Below are 16,992 nucleotides of genomic sequence, written 5' to 3' on the forward strand. Positions count from 1 at the left end.
TCATACATCTTTAATGTAGAACGTCACTGAGCTTACTTTGGCATAGAAGAGGGAGGCTTCCCCTCTGCAACTGTGCTGACTTACTAAGTAGATATAAACTGTATAAGTAACTTTTAAAAATTAATTTATTTTTAATCAAGGTTAACATTAGAATCCCCGCATCAGATACTGCCACAGCAGTGCACACACCACCAAATTTAACTGAATAAATGACTGAATAGTTGTTAAAACCTTTCTCATTTGTTGCCCGAAATGCTTTTTCCAAAAGTACAGCTTTGATATTTTTATTTATTTATTTTTTAATAGAGGCATGTTTTTATTTATTTATTTGTTTGTTTGTTTTTTTGTTTATACATGCACTGGGTACAGTCAGAAGCACGGGAGGGTGAGAGAATTCACCAGAGCCAGAGCAGGGAGCAGAGCAGGCAGAAGGACTGAAGTACACTGCTGAGGGGAGCAGCGGGCGGCAGGAGAGGTCTGCGCGTCATGTGGGACCCTCCTCTGGTGGCCGGGGAGCAGCCGGGGATCAAACCGGCGCCGCAGAGGCCGCGGGCAGCTTCGCAACCCAGCGCTCAACCGCTGCGCCACCGGGGAGGCCCCAGCTTTGATATTTATTTTTCTCACCTTTGTAAAGCAACAGAAATCCTCTTCATTGCCGTCAAATGGGAGGAAAACCACCAAAGACTCCATTCTGCTTTACGTCCCACTGGACCTCATGTGCCCTGCTCTCCTTCCAAACAGAAATTTTCAGTCTACCCCCAAATTCCCACCTCTTTGCTTATCGCATTCTCCTGCCTCTCTCAGCCTAGGGCAGACACCACTTGTTGGCCTCAAACAAATAAATAGCCAGTTACTTCGCTGGCGTAGTGGGTCTATTCCGAAATAAAAACAAAAAACAGTTTGGATAGTGTGGTCTTATGGCTAAAAATGTGTACACTTCCCCAGAACAAAAGCAAAATATTCTCCTGTAGATTTTAGAGAGTCTGTTAGAAATGACGCGCCTATTGGAGGTCGCTGGGAGTTGACAGTATAGTGACTCTTCATCTGCCAGGGGACGATGGCATTCTGCCATTGAGGTTTCTGTGTGTGAGCTTTCCTGCACTCCACTTTCAAGCCTTGTTTTTAATCCTTACAGGTGATTTTTTTCTTTGAACTCTGCACTCTCTGATGTGTGACTTTGTCTGAAACTCTTGATTTCTATTACAGTTACACATGTGCATGACTCACTCCTCTTAAATTGTAAACCTCTTCATCGACATTTTGAACTGTGTTTGATCTACTTTGGACCCTCAACAACATTACTACTCAAAAGTGGTTTGTTGGAACCACTGGTCTTAAGAGTTGTTACTAGTCCAGGACGAGATAAAGAACTGAGATCAGACCTGCATTCTCCTAACGAGTAAAGATACCGAGCCTCTCTTTGAGTGCATTGTTGGCCATTTGCGTGTCTCTTAGAGAAATGGCTGTTCAAGTCCTGTGTATTTTTGAATCGAGTTACTTGTTGTGTTGAAGTTCCTTGTACCTCTGTAATCAGAAACAGTAATTAGAGCACAGATGCCTGATATTTGGAGAACAGGGTCCATTTGGTCCACTCTGGCCTCCTGTGGACCGTCTGCATGATAGGAACGTGTACAGGACGGCCTGCCAGGTGGCTGGGGCTGAGGGAGAGAAGCTGCTACTGTGTTAAGGGCTGAAATTGACCGAAATCAGCCGCAATCCACTAAATCTTCCTCTTGGACTCTTAAGCCTTCAGTAGACTCTGCAGTTCCACGACAGTTGCATCAAACATTCTGCCACTGTCATTGTTGCCTGAGTGGGAAGATAGATTCCTGGCACATCCTAATCTGCATTTCCTGTGAATCCTCTCAGTGCCATCTTTTGTTAAATGATTATTGGAAAGTTTCACAGAAAACAGCTGGAGCAAACTAGTAACTTTTTTTTTTTTTTAAAGATTTATTTATGCATACATACATAAATAAGGTACAGGCCAGAGGGGTGGGGGGTGAGAGGATTCACCAGAGACAAAGCAGGGAACAGAATAGGCAGATTGACCAAAGTACACTGCAGGTACACTGCTGAGGGGAGCAGCAGGTCAGACAGGGGAAGTCTGCCTCCCCATGGGGGAATCTCCCCAGCTGGCTGGGGATTGAACTCGTGCTGCTGCAGAGGTTGCGGATTGCTTCATAATGCAGTGCTTAGCCCCTTGCGCCACCAGAGAGGCCCAGACTAGTAACTTCTTAGATCAGTGATTTTTAAACTTTTTCTTTGTTTTCTGTTAAGCAGCAGAATTCCTTTTACAAATGAAGCCTGATATATCAAACGGAATTAGTCCCACAATCCCAGTACATAGAACAGATGAAAGCAGACAGCTCTGGCCAGACATGTCCTCCCTCCCCCGTGCCCATCAGCCTCCCCTCCTCCCCTTGCCTGCTCTTTGGAGATTTCCTGGAGAAGGGATTAAATGAACAGCTCAGCATTGCCCAAGATAAGTACTTGGGGATGAACATGAATAATGATGACTGATCAGTAGATACTGAACGGAGACTTTCCATGACTAAATTAATTTTGAAAACAATGAATTAAATAAAGTTAAGCCTGTTCTTTTATTGGAAGCCTTTAATAAACTTGTGTGAATTATCAGTCCCCAAAAAAGGAGATACTGCCAGTCTTTCTTGACCATCATTTTTTCTAAGAAGCAACATAAGTAATACTAGTTTGAGAAATTTCAGAAGTTGAGATGAAGAGAAATTAATTGATTAGGGACACTCAGCATTGCTTTATTTCATAAAGGTTTTTAAGCACATAGTTGACACTAAGAGTAAAAAATGGAACCAAAGCTCCTTACACATAGTACAGTGTTCTTTCTTTTTTACTGTACTGTCTCCCAGTTTTGAGACTTGTTCCACAGTTATATACCATAGACTGTCTAAGCAAAATCTGTCAGGTTTTATTGCATGTTGCACTCTCAACCATATGCACAGTACTTACAGGAAAACAGAAATGTAATAGGTGATCTCAGAGGATGTGGGAATTAGGAACTAACTGGAAGATAGCACGTTCTCTTACTCACCCGATCACACGCAGCTGTAGTCGTGGTTCCTGAGAGTGGTGAGAAAGACAGGCATGTACTACCCATGTTGGAATCTAACACTCGTTAACAGTTAGCAAACAGGACCTCCCTGGTGGCGCAGCGGTTGAGCGCTGGGTTGCGAAGCTGCCCGCAGCCTCTGCAGCGTCAGTTCTGATCCCCGGCCACTCCCCAGGCACCAGAGGAGGGTCCCGCACGGGGCGCAGACCTCTCCTGCCGCCCGCTGCTCCCCTCAGCAGTGCACTTCGGTCCTTGCCTGCTCTGCTCCCCGCTCTGGCTCTGGTGAATTCTCTCACCCTCCCGCGCTTCTGACTGTACCCAGTGCCTGTATAAATAATAAATAAATAAATCTTTTTAAAAAAAAAAAAAAGCAAACAGTGTAAGAGAAGAACGGGTCTCTGTGAGCTCCTTTGAAGTTACAATCAGTGAAAAGGATATTGCTGGGAAAATATTTTTAGATATTCATATTTTTAGCAAACAATTACATAAAAAAAGGGAGCTGATTGTCATTGAAATGTTATTGAAATGTGCACTCTATTCTCTGGCAATTGTTCTGAAAATGAAAAGGCTTGAATTATTCTAAGTTACTTCTTAGCTTCCACGGCCTCCACAGGTTCTAGTGTCATTTAACATGGACTTTATCAAATTGATGACTGCACGTTGACCACTGGTTCCCCCCACCAATATTTTTTAACAGTATTATTGAATATCTTCCATAGATTAAAGAAAGCTCAGGTAGAGCTTTTAGGCTCTCCACACTTGAGATTTTTTTCTTTGTGTTGGAGTTATAGGGTTGTGTTTATGATAATTGGATATTCTGCTATTTAATCCACCCCTTTTTTGAGGATTTATACTTTTTGCATTGCAGTGGATGGAAATACGTGGGCACAAGTAATTGCCTTATATCCGACCTTAGTAGAATGCATCACCTGCTCATCCTCAGAAGTCTGCTCTGCACTTAAAGAGGCACTAGTTCCCTTTAAGGATTTCATGCAACCACCAGCATCCAAAGTTCAAAACGGAGAATCTTGACCAGAATCTTGACCAGCGACAATGAGCTGAAAGGAGAAAGCGATCTGAAGAATGTTTGCTCCTCAGTGAGTCTTCGGTGAGAAGGACATCTCTCATTACAAATCATTGTTGGCAGCTGTTGTTGGCCTCCTTTAAATTATATTCTCCTGAGTTCAGTAATTCATATTACAAGCTTACGTGTCAAAAAAGCCTCCTGAATGAGTAGCAGTGTAAGCCTTTAATGAGTAAAGTGATGGGCGAGATCATTAATACTGCACCATCCCTGCTACTGTATCTTCAATCGGTGATTTAAAAGTGAGCTTATGTACAGTTTGTGGTGTGATGTGTTAATGATGTACTTTTTAAAAAGAAAGCAATTTCATTCAGTAAGATTTATTAGGCTGGTGTTTTTGCACCCTTTTTCAAGTACAAAACTGTACTAAAATTTTATGCAAGATGGTACTGTAACATTCCAATTATCTATAACCAGCCTTTGTAAACAAAGGGAACTGATATCCTTGTGTGTATAATAAATGGTACAGTTCTGTATAAAATAATTGCATTTGTTATTTAAATTTTAAAAATATTGATAATGTTAAATGCTTGAAGCTGTATTTATCATTAATACAAAATTGTTTGCTTACATTTTTATTTATAATTTGACTTCAGTGGCACATATGCTCACCATATGATCGTGCAGTTGGCTAATTGCTTAGCTAAATGTGTTTACTAGTGACTACTCTACATCTGCTCAGAAAAGTCATGTGAGCACAGCAGCAGGAGTTTATGATTTCCTTATTTTGCAACTTCGAAATATAAGTTATTAATACGTTGAGATCTAGTGTAGCACTATGACTCCATCATACCTCATTTCTTTAAATCTCTTCCCCAACTTTCACAAAAGTCTGTCTGTTTTTATATTTGCTGTCTGGATTTTAAAGACTTTTCATATTTTATATTTCTACTGATTTTTTTCTCCATTGACTAACCATATTTATCGCTGTCTTTGAATTATGACCTGGGCAAGGTGATTTTGGATTTCCTAAAATTTTGCCTGTGAGGATTTATTCATTTCAGTGCTTCATTTTGTAATGTTTTCTGAAGAAGAAACAATAACTATGCTAGCCCACTAATATAAAACATGTGTATTCTAAAACAATGAGAATTGTATTTTTGAAGATAGTGAAACATTTAGTGGTGCAGTGAACTTTCTGTCATGGAGTAAAATGCTAATTTTGTTTCACTTTCATATTCTAGTGAAGAAGAAACGTGCTCTTGAGTCCGTTAACTTAATTGTTTCTTAAAAAACTGACTCGCCTGGCTTACTGTATCTTTTATTTAATGGATTATGGTATTATATTTTTCTTCTGAGTTACATTTTTCATAATTATGTGAAGACTAAAAGATGTTTAAAACAATAATTATTCATAAGAAATCATAATGGTCTCAGTATTATTTCAGTGTGCTCTAAGGTCTTTGATTTTAGTAGAATTTATAAATTTCAGTCTCTCCAGAATAACTCGAATAACTAAGAAAAGGTAGTTGAATTGAATAATGAATGAGATACAATGTTGAGGCTATTGTAATTGTAAAATTATTTTGTTTGCACTATTATCTGTAAACATGTAAGGTCTTTTTTGAGGGGACATTATTTTTATTTATACAGATTAATGAATTTCTATTTTATAATTCACATAAAATTAAGGTAAAATATAACATTACCCAGAGTCTATCTTCACCATTTTCCTTTAAAGAAATACGTGGAAAAAATCAATCAAGCTGTGTATTCGGTGTATTTTCTATGTTTGGATATGTTATATTGGTATTAGAAAAATCTGTATGTCGCTAAAAAGTGTTACCTAGAATAACAAGGGTAGTGCTCAAGAACCATGTTAAAAATATGGCTGTGAATTTACATGATGTAAAAAATATTTCTGCTCATGAGAAGTAATATAGGTCAGTTACAGTCGATCTCCAGTGAAAGTTAGCTGAGTCAGGGGTATGCAGGGCATGTTTTTAGAAACTAAGTTGTTTTAGCTAACACTGTATTAGCTGTCACTACCAGGGCCAGGCCCCACAGGCCAAAAGATAAATGTAGTCAGTGAGTTAATGCCATGCAGTGTGGTCTTCAGTGCCGGGCTCAGTGAAAGGCGACTTGGACTGCTACCTTGGGCGTCCTTTTTTTTTTTTTTTTTATTTTAAAGATTTATTTATTTATTTATACAAGCACTGGGTATAGTCAGAAGCACGGGAGGGTAAGAGAATTCACCAGAACCAGAGCGGGGAGCAGAGCAGGCAGAGGGACCGAGGTACACTGCTGAGGGGAGCAGCGGGCGGCAGGAGAGGTCTGCGTGCCATGTGGGACCCTCGCCAGCGATCAGGGATCGAACCGGCACTGCAGAGGCTGTGGGCAGCTTCACAGCCCAGGGCTCAACCACTGCACCACCGGGGAGACCCTTGGGTGTCCGTTTTGACAGGGTTTTCCTCCCAGAATATCTCTTCCCACCCTGAGGAGGTAATTCGTTTCCCTGAGTCAAACATTCCTTAAGGATCGTCCCTGGGGAGGTTGACACATTGCTTGCCAGTATGAATTGGGTTCTTCAGTGGCTATTGGGGTGGCTGTTGAGGTGACTGTTGAGACGGCTGTTGAAGTGGCTATTGAGACGGCTGTTGAGGGGGCTGTTGAGACGGCTGCTGAGGTGGATGTTGAGATGACTACATGTAAGGAGATTCAGAAAGGAACCTCCCAGAGCCAAGATCATTTTACAGCACGACTGAGACTGGAGCTAGTCTTTGAACTGCCCTTTAGGATGTATATGGCCAGTGCATGAGCCTCACGTCGTCCGCCTGTTTCCGCTCACTGCCAGCACCTCCCGTCTAGGCGGCGGGAAACGAGGCCTGTGCTAACAGTGGGATAAAGTCCTTCCTGATGGTCTTTTCCCCAGTGTAATAGCTTACACCTCAGTTCTTGTAATGCTGGTGCTGCCAAAGAGGAAAAGAGAGATGATACCACTTCTTAGGAGAAGTTTAGTGTTTCTCTGTAAGTAGTGTTAACGTTTTGTTAGTTTTATCATACACATCTGTGTGTAACATTTACTAGGTGCCAAAGGGGGGAAAAATAGCAAAAAAGTTTGGTTTGGAGAGAACCTCTTTTTACTCGCTTTCATTTTAAATTTCATTTTCTTAACAGCTATGTTCTTTCTTAACTGTTTTTCCCCTAATGATTACTGATTAATCGTGCTGTATTCCGTTAGGTGATGTGTAGCACTAGAAGGAAGAGATGAACCATTTAGCTTACATGTTTTATTCAGAAGAACCACATTCACTTAAAATCAATTCTTTAGCAGGCAAATGGCAAGGTTATTTGCCCTTTCCCATGGTAGCCTTAGAGTATTTCATTATATTGTTCATCCTTTGGTACCACTAGTGCTGGGCAATCACTGGGCCAAAGGGGCAGTTAAGAAACTTAGGACAATAAGACATAAATGATTGAACAGTGTTAGCAAACAGCTCAAGTATCAAAGAGGTTGTCTTTATTACATTCATGTTAATAAAAGACCGGTGTAGTTATTATGTAATCATGAACCTAGTCTTCCCAAATGTAGAATAATTTCAGTTGGGCAACTAGATCTTTAAGAGACTGGCATAGGTGAAATCTGTCTAGCTAAGGCAGAATACTTTTCAGGAACCCACCTACCTGTGATTACTACAGACATTAATAGTTGTGGTTTAGAAGCCCCAGGGATGAATCAATGTCCAGGTCTAAGCTATTTGTCCAGATTGTGGCCCGCTCTTTTTCATAGGAAACTACCACCGATTTGGACAACTATGGTCAGCAGCCTCGTGGTTCTTTAGATTTCTACATATTAGACGTGGTGTTTTGGAAGACATGCAGGTCTAGATAAGTATCGAATTTCACTATGCTTGTGTTTCTGGGTTGTATTTACCTGCATCATTAGCGTGGATTCAGCTTTGTTTTTAATTACCATCCAAGAGAGAATGGGAGTTCATAACACATGGCATTTTGTCAATTTATATATTACGGGAAAATAATTTTTAATAATTTAAAGTCACTTGAATTAAAAGTTTTCTAACTTTGGCAAGTAGAGTAGTGCTTTCAATATGAAATGAGAAGTTTTTTGTAGACTGGGGAAGAAAGTTTTATCTTTTTATCCTGATTTATATAAAACTATTTCAGAGAAGTTAGATAAATGTCAATTTCTTGTAAATCTCTGGATTTTGAATGCACTAGCAGTGTTGGTTCTCTTTAAAGGAACATGCAGTGAATCCTTTTGTGAATATCAATAAACTTAGTCATCTTGACTGATTGTGAGACAGGAGTAGAGGCTCTACCTCTTATTTAATTTGAGGCATGTTAACTTCTCAGCCTTTGTTTCCTTATCTCTAAAATATGATAATAAATTACTGATTATTAGAGAAAAATACATAAATACTTTGAATTTGGAGTTGATTTCATATTGGCATTCAAGTAATGTATGTAATTACTCAAGTTGTTTGGTAAATGTCTTGTTATATCCAAATTGAGACTTTATGCATACATACAAGAACTGGGGTACAGGCCAGAGGTGTGGGGGGGGCGGGGTGAGAGGATTCACCAGAGACAGAGTGGGGAGCAGAACAGGTGGATCTACTGAAATCCACTGCTGAGCGGAGCAGCAGGCTAGTCAGTCAGGAGAGGTCTGCTGCACCATGTGGGTTGCTCCCTGGCTGGGGATCGAACTTGTGCTACAGAGGCTGCCGATAGCTTCATAGGTTGCATCTTAACCCCTTGTGCCACCAGGGAGGCTCCAGATTGAGACTTTTAAACTATATTTTTCTCCTGCATCACTTTCTTCCCTTCCCTCCCTTTTTTTAATACTAGGTTTACCTATTTTTTTTTAATAATTAACCATGATTTTTCTCTTTTTATTCCTATTTCCGTCTGTGTCTGCTTTTTCTCCATTAGTTCCTCCTCTTTTCTCACCTGTGGCCATAGTTGCTTTTTTGAAAAGGTGAAATATCCCTGCTGTTTCAAAATAGCTAAAAAATTTAAGTTATTGTAACTATGGCTTCAACTATCTTTCTAAATTCACAGGACTCAGCAGCCAGGATGTTCACAATGGGATAGCGATAAATAAGATGAGTTCAGCAGCTAAACTTAGAAAAATCTACGTGACAGAGAGATTTTACTTAAGAGTCCTTAAAATCTGTTTACATAGATTTGTTTGTTTTCATTTTGTTCTCTTTGGGGGGAGGGTGTCTTTTTCTTTTGGAGCCAGATGGTTTGAACTATTACAGATTTATGTTATATAAATATTTATTGATTTATATAATATTAGTACTGTCTAGGAACCAGTTGAAACAGCACATCTACTTCAGCTGTCTCTCTCTTTCTGTTGCAAAGGAGCATTTTTTTGGTGTGTTACAGTTCTCGCCGCCACATCTTCCTAGGGCCTCTTTGCTATCCGTGTACTTGGCTCAGTGATGCGGAAGTCAGTCAAAACATTCCTGATTACTCCATGAGATTGAGAAAAAGAAAAAGGAAGGTATCATACCCTTGAACTTTTAAGACTATTTTCTGCTTATGCAAATTTAGCTACAATTAACTTTTCTCTTAAACTAACATAAATAATGCAACCAAGGATGATCTGATCATCCATGCCACTACTTGGGAAACTCTCGCGATAGCTAACAGTTGCTTCTTTATATGAACTGTTACTGGATGGGAGAAAAAGTCCAAATCTGTAATGTTGTAATCTTATTTTTTTTTATCTAGAAAAATAAAAAAAAAAAAAATACTAGGTTTCAGACCCAACTGTGCAAATTGCATTTGCTTTCCAGCTTTGACTACCTCTGTGTCTTAATTTTAACACGTAACATATAACTCCCATATCCTCAGGCAGTTACCATATGGTGTTTATGTCAGACTGGATATATATATCTAATGTTGTGAGATTATTTTTTAGCTCCCAACACAGTTATTGAAAATAATATCATCGTTGTTACACTCTCCTTACAATTTTTATGTTCTTGAGATGTATCAGCTATGCACTATTATCTTGAGTCTCTTGGCCTCAAACCTAAATTTTTTTTGTGGCCTAGGACAGCTTTTTTGCAAAAACTGCAAACTTAACAGCTGTGACTGCATCAATCCTTAATTTCCTGACAGTTACCACTCAGCATGATGTTAGGTTTTTAATTATGTTCCTGCAGCTCTTGTTTTCTTAGAATAATTAAAAATCATAACCACTTTAAGAACTTACTTACAAGGCCATAAGTGATTTTTTTTTTTTCTTTCCTATACTTTGTGCTTCCTCTCATTCTCGTGGGTTCAGCCCATCAGTGACACCCCCCCAACGGTGACTTTGTTAAAGACTTCTTAAGGTAGGACTTCATACTCGTGTGTTTAGGATGGTCAGTTTAGAAAAACTTCTATAAAGTAGAATAATGGAGATGTGTTTTTAAGAACTTTGTTGAAACAATACACAGAATGAAGAACGTGCACAGTCCAAAGGATATTATGAAATACATCTCAGCAGTTTGTAGAGAAAATAGATTTAGAATTGTATGTAAAAATTTTGGATCTCGTAAAAAAAAGTCTTCATATGGAGTAGACTCAATCATTTCTTCTGTTTTACAAGTATTATTCCATTTTTTTAAAAGATTTATTTATTTATTTATACGAGCACTGGGCACAGTCAGAAGCGCGGGAGGGTGAGAGAATCCACCAGAGCCAGAGCGGGGAGCAGAGCAGGCAGGGGGACCGAGGCACACCGCTGAGGGGAGCAGCGGGCGGCAGGGGGGGTCTGCGCGCCATGTGGGACCCTCGCCTGTCGGGATCGAACCGGCGCTGAGGCGGCTGCGGGCGGCTTCACAGCCCAGCGCTCAGCTGCTGCGCCACCAGGGGAGGCCCTATTATTCCATTTTTAATTTTGTGAAACCACTTTTGAAACTGACTATAGTAATGCCAGACTGTCCCTGCACCTCTCAGAGAAAAGTAGTTTAAAATTTTCTTTTTGCGAACCCAAGTTGGGTAATAAATGTATGATGCTGAAAACTTCTGATGTAGAACCTATAGCCGTCGGGGATAGTTGTAAAATTTCCAATTTCAATAATTTCTGGAATACCCAGTGTCTGTGACCCGTCGGGGCTTTGCAGATACGGCTCCTTTCACTCCTGGTGGTCGAGCCGGGAGGTGTCGCTGCCCTTGCTTCACCGAGGACACGAGGTCGGTTCAGCGGTTGAGGGCGCTCGTCCGAGCTCACTGGCGCCGTCTCGTTGGAATGTTTTGCCTCAAAAGCAGTTCTTCCGTTGTAACATGTTAGTTTCATGTTTCACGAAAAAGGTTCTCACTCTAAAACCCAAACCTCACCAAAGTAAATTGGAAATACGTTTAGATAATCACCGTTTCTATGGCTCGGCGCTGGGCGGAGACATTTGAACACAGGAAAGAAGTCAGGTACCGCGGAGAGATCAGCGGGCGCCGCGCTGTGTTTATCGCGGGGCGTCGGAGCCGCGCGGCAGGTGAGGCAGGTGAGGCAGGTGAGGCCGGGGCCGCATCACGAGGAGCGGCGCGGCGGCGGCGGGAGCCGGAGTCGGGCCGGGCTCCCCAGACCCCAACCCCGGCCGCCCCTGACCGGGTGTGGGCCTCGGCGAGCCTCCGAGCCCGCTTCGCCTCCTGCGCCGTGACCTGGGCGCGTCGCGCTTTGCCTCGCGGGGCGGTCGGGCCTCGAGGGACGCGGCGACCCGGGCGCGCCTCCCGCGGGTCGGGGGAAGCAGCTTCGGCGCGAGTCGTCAGGCCAGGAGCGGAGCCCGCGCCTCCCCGAGGCCGTCCTTCCCGGGGCTCCGCGCGCTCCTGCTCGGGCGCCACCGACGTGACGCGTCGCGGGGAACAAGCGGCGCCCGCGGCCTCGCCTCGCGCCGCGCGCGCCCGACGGGGGTGGGGGCGGGGGGCGGGGCGGGTCTCGCGGGGGCGTTTCCCGGGGACCGCGGCCGGCCGGGGGGGGGGGGGGGGGGGGATGGGCGTGACCCGACAGCCGCCGCCTCGCTTGGCCGGGCGCTTCCGCTGGGCGCGGGGCCCCGGGCGCGGGCTCTGGGCGGGCCGTGGGCTGCACGTCGGGGAGCCGGCGGGGCGGGCGGCCGGGCGCGGGCGCGGGGCGTTGCGAGCGGGTCCAGCAGGGCCGCGGGCGGGGGCCCGCGTGGCGCCAGCCCCGGGCGGGGCGGGCGGGGCCCCGGGGGCGGCCTCGGGTGCGGGCGCGGGAGAGGAGAGGCCGGGCCGCGGGGAGGACGCCCGCCCGCCGCGCACAGGCCCGCGCGGGGACGCTCTCTCGGGGCGGGGAGGCGGCCCCCGTCCCGCAGCCTGCGCGCGGGCGCACCTGGGCGCGGGCGCACCTGCGGCGGGCACACCTGAGGCGGGCGCACCTGCGGCGGGCACACCTGGGCGCGGGCGCACCTGCGGCGGGCACACCTGAGGCGGGCGCACCTGCGGCGGGCACACCTGAGGCGGGCGCACCTGCGGCGGGCACACCTGGGCGCGGGCGCACCTGCGGCGGGCGCGGGGACGTCGCGCTGTGCATTTGCTTATATCCGTGATTTCGAGCACCCAGACATGAGACCTCGCACGCGACAACGCGCCCGGGACGGCTTGGGGGGCGGCTCTGGGCGCCCGGGACGGTGGGGGGGGGCTCTGGGCGCCTGGGACGGTGGGGGGGGTGCTGGCGCCCGGGACGGAGTGGGGGGCTGGCGCCCGGGACGGAGTGGGGGGGCTGGCGCCCGGGACAGAGTGGGGGGGCTGGCGCCCGGGACGGAGTGGGGGGCTCTGGGAGCCCGGGACCGTGTGGGGGGCTGGCGCTCGGGACGGAGTGGGGGGGCTGGCGCCCGGGACGGTGTGGGGGGCTGGCGCCCGGGACGGAGTGGGGGGGCTGGCGCCCGGGACGGTGTGGGGGGCTCTGGGCGCCCGGGACGGTGTGGGGGGCTGGGCGCCGAGACTGTGGTTTTGGAGGGAAGACGCCCCGAGGCGGCGCAGATCTCGGCCCACGCCCCGCCGCGCGCTCCGGAGTCCGGGGGGCACCAGCGGGGCGCCCGGGGACATCGGGATTTCACGCGGGCTTTGGGTTTTAAATTTATTCAGGCACATTAGAGCCGGGGTGGGCAGGGCGAGAGGGCGCCCCAGAGACAGAGCGGGGGGCAGCGCGGGCGGCTCCACCGAAACCCGCCGCCGAGGGGGCGCTCCCGGCCGGGGCTCGAACTCGGGCCGCAGGGGCCGCGCCTGCCCGTGCGCCCCGTCCCGCAGCGCAGGGCACCCGCGGCGCGCAGAGCCTGCCGGGAGCGCCGAGTCCGCGGGGCGCCCCGGCTCCCGCTTCCCCTGGACGCGCGGCGCCGCCCGGCCCCGCCCCGCCCCGCCCCGGCCTCCGGCCCGCCCCGCGCCGCCGCGCCGCCGCGCCGCCGCGCCTGCGCCACAAAGCGGGCCTGCGCAATAAAGCGGGCGGCGGCCCCCCGGCTTCCGCGGGCTGGCGGCGGCGCGGCGGGCGGAGCCTGGACGGCGGCCCCGCGGGCGGGTCGGAGCCGCCGGAACTCGACGCCGGCCGGGACGACGTGTCCGCTGACTCGGCGGTAGGCGCCGCCATCTTCTCGCGGGCCGGGGCCGGGGCCGGCTGGGGGCGCCCCGCTCGGCTGCGAGGGCCGGGGCGCGCGGCCCTCGCGCGCGGGCGGGACGCGGGGCCCCGGGCGGGTGTCGGGGCGCGCGGGGCGGGCGGGGCGCGCGGGGCGGGGGCGCCGCGGCCCCGGATGTAAGATGGCGGCGGGCGCCTGCGTGGTCGCGGGCGGGAGGCGCACGCCTGCCGGGGCCGGGGCGCGCGGGGCGCGGCGGGCCGGCGGGGCTGGGGTCCGCGGCGGGGCGGGCCCGTGGGTGCCGCAGCCGCCGCAGCCGCCGCCCGCCCGCCGGGGAGCGCCCGGGGTCGCCGGGGGAGCGGGCGGGGGCGCGGCCGGAGGCGCGGGAGCCGCTCACCGCGGGGCGTCGGCCCCCCACTCGGGCCGCCCGCCGGGCCCGCGCCGCCGCCCGGGCGCGCCGGCCGAGGACGCGGCGGGCGGGCGGCGGAGGACGAGGACGAGAGCGGCGCCCACGCCGGCCCTGGCTGAGGTAGTAGTTTGTGCTGTTGGTCGGGCCGCGACGCCGCCCGCTGTGGAGATAACTGCGCAAGCTACTGCCTTGCCGGTGCCGGAGACGCGCAGCGCCGAGGACAATGGGCTTTGTGCGGCCGGACCGTTGCCCGCGCGCCGCCCGCCCGCCCGCCCGCCCGGCGCGGGGTTCAAGCGCCAACTTCGGGCGCGTGAAGTTTCCTGGGAACTTCGCCCGCGCGCGGGAGACGGGCCGGCGCGGGCACCGGGGACCCCGCGGCCGGCGGCTCCTGGCGGGGGTCCTCGGGGGAGCGACGTGGCCTCTGGGAACTCGGGGTTCGCGCCGCGCGCCCGTGTTGAAGGGGAGGCCGAGGTGGCGGCTGCTCTGAGGAGCTAGTCGGAGTCCGGGCGCGCGGCTGCGGGGGCCGCGGGGGGCCGGGCGGCCTGTCGGGGCCCCTGAGGGCCGGCGCGGGTGAGTCAGGTTCGGTCTCGCGCAGCGCTCGGGCGCCTGTTTCACAACTTGCTTAGGGGAGTCGCACCCCGACATCCCGACTGCGCTCCGGGCGGGGGTGAGTCCCCGCGGGGCATGTGGGGATCCGCGGCGGGTGCTCGCGCCCCAGGCGCCGCCCGGCCGGGCCTTCTTCCCGCTGAGGGGGCTCGCGGGCGGGAGGCTGCTCCTCGCACGGGGCGCCGGAGCTGCCTGCCCGCCGCGGGGCCCGGGGCCTCGCTGCGAGGGAAGCTGCTGCCCCGCCGGCGCCTCCTGGGCTCGGGGCTGTCCGCGGCGGGGGGCGGGGGAGGGGAGGGGTGGGGGAGGGGGGTGGCAGAGGCCGCGCCCTGTCGTCCTCGTGGGGTGGTCTGCGCTGGGAAAGGCCGCGGGCGGGCGCGGGCGCTCCCGGGAGGGGCGGGCTGGGCGCGGCCTCCGCGGCGGGAACTGCGGGGCGGGTGCGCGGGGCAGCTGTGGGGGAGCTGCTGGGCGCCTCGGGGTCCCCGCGCGTCCTGCGCGTCACGACTTGGGTGGTCAGTGGCTTAGAGAGAAGGTCGTCCCGGGCGGGCGAGGCCCCGAGCGGGGCGCGGTCGGGACGCTCCTGGCGAAGCCCCCAGCGGAGGTCCCGGAGGGGCCCCAGGACTGACCCCCCTGCGCTGGGCCGCGCCCCCGCCGGAGCCCCGGCAGAATAACTGCTCACGAGGGCGTCGCCCCAAAGGAAAGTGCAGTGAGAGAACCCGTGAAAGAGCCGGAGACCCCACGGAGACCCCAGCGCGGGCCTGTGGGGAGCGGCTGGGGGGGCGGGGGGGCCTGAGTCCTGAGCTCGGCCTGGGCTCGAGACTCTGCTGCGCGCCCCGCGGGTGGCCCCGGGCGCTCCACGGTGGGACTGAGATCTCGGGGCTGGTGCGGCATCTCCGACGCCGCGGGGAGCCCGGGGCGCTGGCGGGCGGGCTGGGGCGGGGGGCGCGGAGCCGCCCTCCTCCCGCGGCTCTCCTGCGCGGCTGTGCGCGCTGCTGTGAGCAGAGCCCCTTTGCACCCCATGGCCGGCACCCACCGTGCGGATTGGGTCTTCGGGTGGAGCCCGCTGTGAGCGCGCCGAGGGGTCGCGTCCTGACCCCGGAGCGCCCTGCGGAGACGCGCGCCGGTCGGGGCTCCGGGCTCGGGTTCCGTCTGTCCAGTAGAGCAGAGTCGGGGTGTCCCGGGGCGGGCCTCGGGAGACTGGGCAGCACCCGGCGCCGCGGAGAGGAAGCGGGGGCTGAGGTGTCCGCGGCCGCCGGCAGCGCGGCCCGAGCTGGCTGCGTCGCAGGGGAAGCCCCGCGGCTCGCCGGGGCCCCGGGCCGCGCCGGCCGTGCTCTGCGGGGTCCGCGCCCCTTGGCCGGCGCGTTTACACAGACGCGGCGCGGGAGCCGCGGGGCTGCAGCCCCCGGTGCTTCCCGAGCCGTGACAGACGGAACCGGGAAAACTCTTGAAAACAAACAGTGAAGTGCCCTTCCCGGCCCGCTGACACCGGGTGCGCGGACGCCTCGGCACCCGCGCCCCGCGGGGCAGGACGCCGCCGCCCGTCCCTTCTCCTCCGGGAGTGACGTGTGTGCAGGACACACGCCTCCACGGGCGCCAGAGCCACGCACTGGGTTTTTTTTAAGATTTTATGTATGCTACAAGAAGTGGGGTGCAGGCCAGAGGTGCGGGGGTGAGAGGACTCCCAGAGACACAGCGGGGAGCGGAACAGGTGGATCCACCGCCGAGGGGAGCAGGGGAGACAGGAGGGGTCTGCCGCGCCGTGGGGGTAGCCCTGGCGGGAGGGAACTCGCGCTGCAGAGGCGGCGGCAGCTTCGCGGTGCTGAGACTCAGCCCCTGCGCCCCGGGGAGGCCCTTGACGACTTTCCACTTTAAATGTTGTCGTGCAGAACCCATGGTCGGCCTTAGAGCCACTTTACCTCCGTGCACTTTTGACAAAATTCTGAGTGGCTCCTTCTGTCCCGCCCGGAGGGTGCGCGGGCGAGACGCGGGTGCCGGGCGGGGCCCGTGAGCGTCGCTGTTTGAAAATGGCCTCAAAAGCCGCTTCCAGGTGTTCGCGGGCCCGCGCAGCACCTGCGGGGCAGCCTTGGGACGCGGGGCTTGGGGGGAGGCGGCCACGCCGGGGTGTGTTTAGGAAGACGGTTGTTGCCGGCGCCCGAGCAGCTGCGGCCGGGCCGCTCGCGGCCGCGGGGGGGGGGGGGGGGCAGGAGGAAGGGGCCCCGGGCGGGGCGGGGCCGGTCCCACGCACGGGAAGGGGGCGCCGTGCGGGGCGCCA

At 52.7% G+C, this 16,992-nt stretch overlaps 1 protein-coding gene across 3 annotated transcripts in view; it reads left to right on the forward strand.

Annotated features, from left to right (window-relative positions):
- Window positions 1-4,653, forward strand: part of MON2 (MON2 homolog, regulator of endosome-to-Golgi trafficking) — a 62,502-nt gene extending 57,849 nt beyond the window's left edge. For all 3 annotated transcript variants that reach the window (XM_037515102.1, XM_037515103.2, XM_054696743.1), the window contains one exon: window positions 3,957-4,653. In XM_037515102.1, coding sequence (XP_037370999.1) covers window positions 3,957-4,120 — 164 coding nt within the window. In that variant the 3' untranslated portion in view covers window positions 4,121-4,653. The remainder of the gene's footprint in view (window positions 1-3,956) is intronic.
- Window positions 4,654-16,992: the final 12,339 nt, after the last annotated feature.

Source organism: Talpa occidentalis, unplaced genomic scaffold, assembly GCF_014898055.3.
Source record: "Talpa occidentalis isolate TD23 unplaced genomic scaffold, MPIMG_talOcc4v2.1 talOcc4.16, whole genome shotgun sequence".
Classification (NCBI taxonomy): Eukaryota; Metazoa; Chordata; class Mammalia; order Eulipotyphla; family Talpidae; genus Talpa; species Talpa occidentalis.